General features: G+C 57.4%; 1 protein-coding gene across 1 annotated transcript; it reads left to right on the top strand.

The window, feature by feature from the left end:
• Positions 1 to 3,130: 3,130 nt before the first annotated feature.
• On the top strand, positions 3,131 to 8,816 carry OTUB2 (OTU deubiquitinase, ubiquitin aldehyde binding 2). The gene is made up of 5 exons (XM_006767628.2): positions 3,131 to 5,682; positions 5,842 to 5,960; positions 7,320 to 7,404; positions 7,923 to 8,117; positions 8,597 to 8,816. Exons 1-5 carry the CDS (start codon positions 5,362 to 5,364, stop codon positions 8,804 to 8,806), a joined length of 930 nt encoding a protein of 309 aa, XP_006767691.2. The 5' UTR covers positions 3,131 to 5,361; the 3' UTR covers positions 8,807 to 8,816.
• Positions 8,817 to 10,399: the final 1,583 nt, after the last annotated feature.

The raw sequence follows: 10,399 nt of genomic DNA on the forward strand, positions 1-10,399 counted from the left end.
GGGCGTGCGCGGTGGCCGGGTCACTGAAGCCCGTCTGTCCCGGACATCAAGCGCAGGTGCTCGGATGTGCAGGTGCTCGGAGCGGGGATTCGCACGGGGAGGAGGGAGGGCGAAGCCAAGACTGGAGGAGCCCCTGGTTCAGAGCCCCGTCTGAGCTGAGAAACCGGGGGCTTGAGCGGGTGGGGAAACGAGGCCCAGACAGGAAGGGGACGGGCGGTCTGGGGGAGCCTGGACTTGAACCCGAGCCTCTGGACTCGCCCCAGTGCTCTTGTTCCATCAGGGCACCTTCCCGGGTTGGGAGGGGCCAGGCAGCCAGGGGGCTGCTGAGCTGCCGCCCTGAACCCTCCCCTGTGGGTCCCCTCTCCCTCCCCCACCCCCCTGTCCTGTGGAGTGGAAAGGCGGGTGGCTCAGGGAGTCACAGCACTGCCTTCAAATCTCACCTCCACCCCTTGGGAAGCCCAGAGGCTTTGGCTGGCCCCGTCCCCTCCCTTGCACCATTTTGTTCATCTGTAAAATGGGCTGCCAAGGGGACCACATGGGGGGCGGGGGATGGCTTTTTCTGTGCTCAGAGTCCTGGCAATAGGTGTGCACAGGTGCCTGGTTCTTTTTGCTCGGTGTCCTCCCCCTGTGTCTGGGCATGGAAATGGGTCACTACTGCTGTATGCTGCCGGACAGGGTCAGGGGTCAAAGCCGGGTCATGGCCCCACACGTTCTGGGTGTGGCGTGGGCAGCCGGGTCACCTGAGCCCCAGCGTCCTGGACAAACCAGCTCGCTGCTGAGGTGTGGCTGAGGTCTCTGGAGCATGAGGAAGCACCGCTTCCTGCTTCTACCCGGGGCCCAAGGGCTTGCCTGGCTCTGCTGCCCTGAAAGGGGCCCAGGTGTTTGTGCATCACCCACCAGGGAGTAGTCTGAGGTGGGGTAATAATGGGTTTAGCCAACCTGGAGCTGGAGGCTGGGTGCCTTCTGGTCACCACTGGGTAGCTGAGAAAACCGCAGGGACAGTGGGGTCTGGGACCTCAGCTTCCGCCCTTGGTGCTGTACAGTGAGACCTCTGACCCCGCCGCCCTGCCTGCCCTGGACTCATGAGACTGGAAGTTAGAGGGCAGGTGGGGTCAAAGCATCACACCTTCACCCGGTCACCGTCACTGGGAGGCTTGGGTGCCTCCAAGAGGAAGTGATCAGCCCACTAAGTAGGACATCTCCAAGGCACCCAGCCTCCCTAATAATGGGGGGGGGGGGAGCAGGCTATGTGGGTCTGTTCTCTTCTATTCACTCAACATTTATTGAACACCTGCTGTTTGCCAGGCACTGTGGTGGACCCTGGGCTGTGTGGTGTGAGTGGTGATGAGTGTGTGCGTGGTGGGCAGAGGAGAATGTCTTTGGAAGATACAGCGTCTTCTCTCCTTTCCCGTTTCAAAGTCATGGGCTGCGCTTGAGGAAGGTCCCAGCTAGAAGACACAGAACCCCGTGGGGAGACAGGGCCAGGATGAGGACCAGACCTGGGCTGCCGCGGGGGGCCAGGGGGCTGTAGCTGGTGAGGGTCCCATGCTCACTCGAAGTGCATTTAACGTTGGGTGAATGCATGGGTGTCAGTAGTGAACAGAAAACCACAGGGCCCTTCTGTGGCTTTGTGCTTTTACTTGTCAAACAAGACCCCAGTGGGCATTCTAGTCATGCTGGGCACTGAGGACAAAGGCCAGGGCCTGCCCGCTCTTAGTGCTTGTGGGTCAAGACCTAGCCGGACACAAGCACTTCTGGAGCCCCTGGTCCTGGCCTGAGGTCTGACCAGGGCTTTGGGAGCACAGCGGGAAGCCAGCACCCTCTAAGGGCGGGGGAGTGCGGGAGGGCTTCACCGGGAGGGCTTGGCAACTGGGTGTTGAAGGATGTTCCTTCAGGAGGGACCGTGGGAGGAATGCACCCCAGGCAAGAGGGCACAGCATGCTCGGAGGCCTGGAAATATGGTTAAGAATGGGGTGTTCTAGGGAAGGATAGTGGTCGGTGTGGGTGCAGGGAGCTGGGGGGAGAGCTGAGTCTACAAAAGTAGGTGGGGCTCGGCCGGCGTGGCTCAGTAGTTGAGCACCAACCTATGAACCAGAGGTCATGGTTTGACTCCCGGTCAGGGCACATGCCTGGGTTGCGGGCTTGATCCCATGTGGGGCGTGCAGGAGGCAGCCGATCAATGATTCTCTCTCTGTCTCCCTCTTCCTTCCTCTCTGAAATCAATAAAACTATGTTTTAAAAAAGAAAAGAAAAGCAGGCGGGGTCAGAACGTGTTGCGCCGTGGGTTGGGTTTTACTCTGCTAGTGGGAAGAACCATAGATAATTTTGAGCAGGAAGAGCTGGTTGACATTGATGATCGCTCTGGCGTGCAGTGGACACAGGGCTGGAGTCTGAGACTGGCTCATCCGCTCACTGTCATCCACTCAGCATGTAGTTTTGGAGCATTTCTGGGTGCCAGCACTGGGGCTCTAGTCCTGGCAGGCAGAGTCCTTGCCCTTATGGAGTTGACATCCTAGTGGAGGGAGGGAGACAGTGTGCAAGTGAATGAGGGAACCTGTGCATCAGAGGGATGAAATGAAACTGGGTGGTCCTGTCTGGGGGCAGTGACGTCACCGAGTCACCTGAGGAGGCAGCAGAGCATTGCAGGCAGCAGGAACAGCAGGTGTGGATGCTCTGAGGCAGGAACGTGTGTGTCTTGCTGGAGGATCAGACTGAGTGTCACTGTGGCTGGGGCTCAGCCAGAGGGAGGGAAGGTGGAGGGTGGGAGCTGTCCTCTCAGTCTTCTCCCGAGGGAGGGAAGCCACTGGGGGTGTTGAGGAAGAGCATGCCATCGCCTGGTTTACATGTTGAGCCGCCAGCCCTGGGTGCTGCGTCGGATGGTCGGGATGGGGGCGGGGCTGGAAGCCAGGAGTCCATTAGGGACCCTGTTGCAGCCTCTTGGGGCTGGGGGAGATGGTGGCAGCTCAGGTTGGACCCAGGAACAGGTTGATGGGGGAGGAGAAGAGGTGGAGAGGACTCCTGGGTCTTCGGTGTGAGCTCTGCCGGCTGGAGGGGCCTTTAGGGGAGCTGGGGACACCTGAGAGGGGAGGCCGAGGTGGAGTGAGAGAGCAGGTAGGGGCACAGTGATTTGGGGGTGCTGGTCAGACATGCCAGTGGCTGGTGGTTGTTTGAGGCCAGATCTCCAGGAAGAGGTCCGAGCCGGAGACCAGTTCTGAGGATATTGTACAAGTTCAGGCATCAAATGAGAGGGGGACCAGTCTCTAGTTCAGGGTCTCTGCACGGCCAGCCAATAGCTGTGACCCAAGACATATGGGGGCCCAAGCACAGGGTCTTCCCTATTTTCTGAGCTAAGCAGCAGAGAAGGGGCATTGGGATGGTGGGCTGAGTCATAGCCCCCCAACGATGCCCACAGCCTAATCCCAGAACCCCTGAACAGGGTACCTCACACGGCAACAACAGGTGTGAGGAAGGTGAGGCTCTCGGAAGGGGAGGTACCCTGAGTTACCAGGGGGGCCCATGTGTCATCGCAAGGGTCCTTAGAAGGGGGAAGGCAGGCGGGTCAGAGTGAGAAGGAGCCGGGAGGATGGAGGGAAGGGATCATGAGCAAGGAGTGCGGCAGCCGGTAGAAAAGGAAAAACCTAAGGAAATGGGTTCTCCCCCGAGCTTCCAGGAAACGCAGGTAACGGTAAGTCCGTGCTGTTTCAGTTCCCGACTTTGTGCTAATCTGTGAGACAGCGATAGGAAACGCATTCAGGGCTCTAGGCCTTTCCTAAGTCTTCGGCCTCCAAGCATTTTTGATTACTCACCTGAGTAAAACTGTTTTGATCATTCCGCGTATTTGTATATACACATCGCTCCTAAAGCAGACATTTAAAAGGGCATTTCCTCACAGCCCCTGAGCCAGCTCACTCTGGAGACCTAGCCCCAGGCAGGCAAAGCCAGGCTTGAGCCCCCGGGAGCCTCTGGAAGTGATGGTACCTTCTAGGAGGGAGGTGGGCCAGGTTCTGGGCCTGCCCTGCTGCTGGGCCAGCCTGGAGGCTCTGGCCTCTAGGAGTCGGAGCTGGCGGCTGTGGCCACGCCATGAGTTGTGGCTTCGGGGCGGCTGGGCCCGGTTCACAAGGCTGACTCAGCCCAAGGTGGCCCTGCAGAGTGGCCTCTGAGGGAGGCTGGGCTGGCCGCTAGGGCCCAGGGTGGACCCATGAGAGGCCCACCAGCACCTCAGAGCCTGGCTGGAGGGTGCTCACAGATGCACTAACGGGTAGTTGACGGGGGTCCACAGGGCGGCAGGGGGTACAGGTAGAGGCATGAGCCCAAGGCCTGGCTGTTCAGGAGCCATTGGGTAGTAACGAAAGGCACCTGCAAGGACCAGAGGATTCTCTTCCTAGAGGGGAGAGGGTGCAGATGGGGTGAAATCTATTCAACGAACATCTCATCCGTTCCTCTGTCCAAGGCCTGGGATGGGCCCTGGGAATCAGCCAGGTGAACAGAAGGTCTCAGAGGGTCTGACAAGCTGTCCTGTGCCAAGGAAGGTCTGTGTGGCTTGGGACACATTGATCGGTCGGGGCACCCAGGCCCCCCCCTCCCCCCAAATGCTTCTTAGTCGTAGCACCTCTCCTCTGTCCTGGATGCTGGGTACAGGAATCGGGGCCGAGAGGCCGCCCCAGAAAGGCTCGTGTGGGTGGAGGCACTCGTCAAAAACGATGGCAATAAATTGATGGAAAACTGGCTTTCCGTTGACAAACTCCCCATTAACGCCAACCTCTCAGCTGTGAACTGTTGCGTAAGAACTGTCCCCTTGGGTTGTGCGCAGGTACCAGGGCCACAGGTTTTAAACTGAACCCCCAGTGGCTTTAACACCAGATTCCCCCACGTTATTTTTGTGCTGAAATCAGAGCTGTTCCCGGGTGCATTGGAGGCCGGGGTGCCGCTCCCCGCTCATCTGAGCCCTGAGTCTGGCAGGAAAAGCGAAAGGCAGAGGCCTGGCCTGAGGGGACTGGCTGTTAGTACAGAGTCTCCTGCACCTTCCTCGGCGCTGAGCTCCCTGCTGCCACCCCCTGCTCCCTGCCAGGTGACTCCTCAGTCACCCCAGGCCCCAGGCCCAGACTCTGGGCCAGGAGTTGGAATTGACCTGGACTCCGAGCTGGGCTGCAATATGAGCTCTCACCAGTAGGTGGTGCATCCGGCCAGATGCTACCACCTCTGCATTTCTAGCACTGCTTGGTGCAGGCTGGGTGTTTGGGAATTGTTGGGTGACTGCAAGAAGGAATGAATGAGGGAGTGAGACGGGAAGGACAGAGGCGGCAAGGGAACACATCGTGCTCCAGCATGAAGGTTCGCTGGGTTTGAGGCATTATATTCTAGATGATGAATCAGTCCGGAGGGTACCAGATAGTACCTTCCATGGGGGGCGACCTGACTCCCTGTCCAGGGAACAGGGCATGCAGGACCCCGGTAACGTCTCACACATGTCTCTTGGGGAAGATGACAGTCGCGATGTCAGATAACTCGCAGTTCAGAGGCTTTGAACTTGGTGAGGGCCCATCAGTTGCTTTTGAAAGTGTCCCCCTTTGCTTCTTTTGCTTTCAGACTGAAACATCTTTCCACCTAATATCAGAGAAATGTGACATTCTCTCAATTCTCCGGGATCATCCTGAAAACAGGATTTACCAGAGGAAAATCCAGGTGAGGCAGGGGGTCGGGGGAGAGGATCGCAGATCAGACTGTGAAGGGGTGGGCAGTCTGAGGGGAGGGAGCGTGTTCCTGGGGGAGTCGGGCCCGCCCTGACAGCAGATGACAGCAGGGGTGTTGCTGCAGATGTCCACGTTGCCCTGTCTCCCACAGGAACTCAGCAAAAGGTTCATCGCCATCCGCAAGACCAAGGGGGATGGGAACTGCTTCTACCGGGCTCTGGGCTATTCCTACCTGGAGTCGCTGCTGGGGAAGGGCAGAGAGGTCCTCAAGTGAGTGGGGCGGGGTGGGCTCCTGCTACTTCGGCGCTGAATTTCATAGAGGGTTTTTCCTCGGCACAGCCCACTTAACCCAGGGTGGGAGCTGGAGGGCTGCCTGGCAGCGGCATTGATGTTCGGGGATGCCCAGCTGCCTGCCGTGTTGGAGGTGGGGCAGCCAAGTGGCCGGGGATGGAGCCAAGGACCGAACAATCGCAGAGCACTCAGGGCTGACCTGTGGACCCTGGTGTCCGAACCCCTGGCCAGGCAGGCTTCTCAATGGCGGCACTGCTGATATTTCGGGCAGGATTGCTCTGCTGTGGGGTTGGCCTCTGTCCCGTGCTCTGTGGGATGTTCATAGCATCCCTCGCCTCCACCCACTCCATGTCCGGAGCACCCTCAAGCCAGGACAATCAAAAATGTATCCGGACATTGCCAGTATCTCCTGGGGCAGAGTGGGGGGTGTGTGGTAGGGGAGGCACCCTGGTTGAGAACTGCCAGGTTAAGGCCATCTCCTGTTCCAAAGATAGATCCTCTCCAAGGGGGTAGAAATTAAGCCACCTGGTCCTTCTTTTGAGTGAGTCATTCATAGCATTTTCTGAGTGACATTGTGTTTCTACCATATGTACACAACCGACAGAGAACCTTAAGAGCATATAATAGTAAAATAATCAGAAAATGATGAGTTTTGAGTATTATCTTTATTATTAGCATAACTTAATTAAAAGTGTACATAACTTGGTTTTTAAATAATGGCTGTGTTTAACACCTGGCTGGCAAAATTCTTAAAAACTTAACAACTAGCTCTTGTGAATGAGAACAAACTGTTGCTAGCACACTACTGAGAAGAGCATCCCTGGCTGAGGGGACAGGGGGGACTAAGGGGTGAGAGGCACATGGGGAATGGCTGTGGGGCGGGAGGGAGGCTGTGGACTGGATTAGAGATGAGGTTGGTGAGCTAGGCCAGACACCGGTGCTGAGGGAGAAGGCTGTGGAGGTCACTCGGAGGTCCCTGTGGAGAAACGACCAGGAGCAAGGAAAGGCCAGGCATGGTCCAGGCCAGAGATGGTGATGAACCCTGGAGACAGAAGGAGGGACAGAGCCAAGAGGCCTTTGTCTGGGAGCAGGTGGTGACTACCTCACCTTCCTCATCTGAGAAATGGGTATAATACTCACCTCCTTGGATGGTACACAGTGAGGACAGAACAAGTCAGTGTGTGGTCCATGAGGCAGTGCCCTGAGAGGCAGAGAGGTCCTTCCCCTGTTAGTGACATGCCTTCTCATTGTATTGGGGGACAGCTGGTGAGGGGGTGACAGCTACAGTGACAGCAGCGCTCCCTGTACTTCCCTGTAAGCATCCACCTGTCCCTTTAGGTTCAAAGAGCGGGTACTGCAGACCCCAAATGACCTTCTGACTGCTGGCTTTGAGGAGCACAAGTTCCGAAACTTCTTTAATGCTGTGAGTTAACCTGCGGCGACGCTGACCACCGGGGCCTTCCACGCTGGCCCAGCAGACAGGATGGGCTCCGGCCCTAGCCCCTTCCCAGCCCGCGGCTCTGTGGTTGTGCCTCACTTGCTCCTCCCAGCTGGGAAGGCCTGAGGGATGCTTCCTGCGGGTGGGGATATGGGACACAGAGCTCAGAGCCCTGCCCTCCCCCTGGGAGGAGGCACCTCCTTAGAGTAGCTCTCAGGCTGGAAACGCTCCCTCAATCTCTTCCCCCCATTTCCTCTCCACCCCACTCCCTGACCCCATTCCTGAAGGGGGCGCTCAGTTCTGAATCTCTAAGTAACAATCCCAGGGCGTGATGGAGGGAGACCCCCACTGCCGTGCGCTAGACCTGACTCCGGGCTGAGTCCCTCATTACTTAGCTTTGGCGCGATCTTGAGGATTTGAAAGTGAACCTGTGGCGGCGGGCGTCCCGCGGACGGAGGGCAGTGGCTTGGGTCTGGCTGTGCCGTGGCTGACCCCGGGCCCAGTTTTACAGTGTGGTGGAGCTGGTGGAGAAGGACGGCTCGGTGGCCAGCCTGCTGAAGGTGTTCAACGACCAGAGCGCCTCCGACAGAATCGTGCAGTTCCTGCGCCTGCTCACCTCCGCCTTCATCAGGAACCGCGCAGACTTCTTCCGGCACTTCATCGACGAGGAGATGGACATCAAAGACTTCTGCACTCACGTAGGTCCTCCGGGTCTTGGGCCGTGGGGACGCGGCCCCCAGCCCTGGGCTCTGCTCTGCACCCTCTCTCCCGAGGGGACTTGAGCACCAGCCTCCCCGGCCAGGAGGACGGATGAGCCCGCCAGCAGCATCCTCCGTGAGCTGCCTGAACTGTGTGGCTCTGGGCCTCAGATTTCCCATCTGAGAAATAGGGCTTCGGACTGGACTGTGGACATAATTAAGGAGTAGCAGCCCCGAAGTCACATTTGCCCCAAGTTGTGTTTTGTTTATGATGCATACCATGAACCTGAAAGAGCTGCCAACATTTAAACCCTGGGCAGTTTTCAGAGGAAAATCTGGATTTCTCCAGATGTAGCTCCCAGGCCTTACTCCTGCGTGGCCACAACCAGCAGGGGCTCAGCTGCAGGCACGCTCTGAGCCAGGAACACGAGAGCCGGGCTTCCTTCCTAAATTGGCGTTTCCCATTTTGGCCTTTGCAGGAAGTGGAGCCCATGGCCATGGAGTGTGACCACATCCAGATCACGGCCCTGTCCCAGGCGCTGAGCATCGCCCTGCAGGTGGAGTACGTGGACGAGATGGACACGGCCCTGAACCACCACGTGTTCCCCGAGGCTGCCATCCCTTCCGTTTACCTGCTCTATAAAACTTCCCACTACAACATCCTCTATGCAGCCGATAAACGTGATTAATTTTAGGCCATGAAGTGGAGCCTGTCACCTAACGGGACTGCCTTCTGAATGGAACATTATGGCTTTTCAATTTTTTAAGCGATTTAGACTGTAGTTAGAAAACAGAAAACACAGCCTTTTGGGCAAAGTCACTGGGAATGAGGCTTACCAATATGGGCTGTGGTAACTTGGCAATATTTTTAGTATTTATTTTCATGGAAAGTCAAATGATTTTTAACTCAAAGCTAAGAAACCAGGAGCCCTGGCTCTGCCCCAGTTCCCGAGACCTTGGGTAGGTCACCTCCCCTCTCTGGGCCTGGGCCTTCCTCTGGAGGCGCTTCTGCCAGTGTCCACATTCCATTGTATAACAGCAGGGCCCTCGCTTTCTCTCCACCAGGGGCAGTGCCTCTCTGGTGGGGAGGAAGAGCTCAAGGTCAGCTGACTCCCAGTTCTGTACAAAAGGATCAAGTCCACTCAGCTGTCGGACTGGCCTTGGGTGGATGACTTCAGGAAACATGGGCCACTGAGGCCAATGTGAATGTGAGGCTTCATCCCAAACATTATTGACAGGAGTTTTTCTTACCCTAACTTAAGAAGGAAACGGAGACTTTTATGCCAAAGTCTAGAAGGGGATCTTCCGCATGAAGTGCAAGTTGTCGGGGCCCCTCTACCTCTCTCAGGGCCGGGACTGCCTGCCTGGTCCTTCAGGGTTCTGCTGCCAGCCCCACTTGGACCACCGCTGGAGAAAAATTACAGTCTGGGACCTGGAAGCTGTCTCTTCGTCCCCAACATATCCTGGAGGTAGACTAGCTACCCAGTCAGGTGGACACAGCACACGCAGCCGTGGACTCCAGCCGAGCAGCGCGGACAAGCTTTGTAAGGTTCTCTGTCCCTCCTTCGCTCGGTGTTTGGGCTGGCGAGAGGTGAGGTGGGGAAGAACAAGGCAAGCCGAAGGACTTGGCAGTGGGGAGACTTCTGTTTGGAAACTGCCTGGGAGACAAGAGCCCTGGTGGGCAGCCGCCTCCTTCTTCTACCTGGACATGCCCCTTAAGGACCTCACCTGCTGCCTCAGGACCTCGAAGAGCCCTGGCTGGCCAGGGCACTGCTAGCAAGTTCTAGTTCTCTTGCTCTGCGGGAGGAAATGGAGAACGCGGGGTGTGGAACTGCCCGAGTTACTTCCTTCTTCTCACAGGCTCCATTCTGCAGGGAGTTGTTAGAAACCACTGGTGCTGCAGTGCGAGTCGGCTGGTGTGACGACGCACAATGCACGCGGGCTGGAGCAGACTGCTCCCAGTCCTGGTACACAAGCGTCACACCTGACTCACCACCTGCCTTGGCGCAGACAGACGTCAGGTGCTTTCATTCCGGCAGGGACCACATTCCCATCAGCCGCTGGCTGGAATTTGCACCCAAGGGCTAAGTGATCATGCCACTGTCCACAGGAATATAAATCTTACCCTTATCTCTGAATTGGTTCAGTGTCTCACCCGGTTCTGGGTAAGAGTGCTGGGCTGGGAGTGCACTGGACAAGTGGGGGGACGTGTTACATGGTTTGTGAATGTCAGCATCCCGTGGCCACTCTGCGGGTGTGAGGTGGGTCCTGAGCCCCGGCCC

Source organism: Myotis davidii, unplaced genomic scaffold (genome assembly GCF_000327345.1).
Source record: "Myotis davidii unplaced genomic scaffold, ASM32734v1 scaffold1703, whole genome shotgun sequence".
Taxonomy (NCBI): domain Eukaryota; kingdom Metazoa; phylum Chordata; class Mammalia; order Chiroptera; family Vespertilionidae; genus Myotis; species Myotis davidii.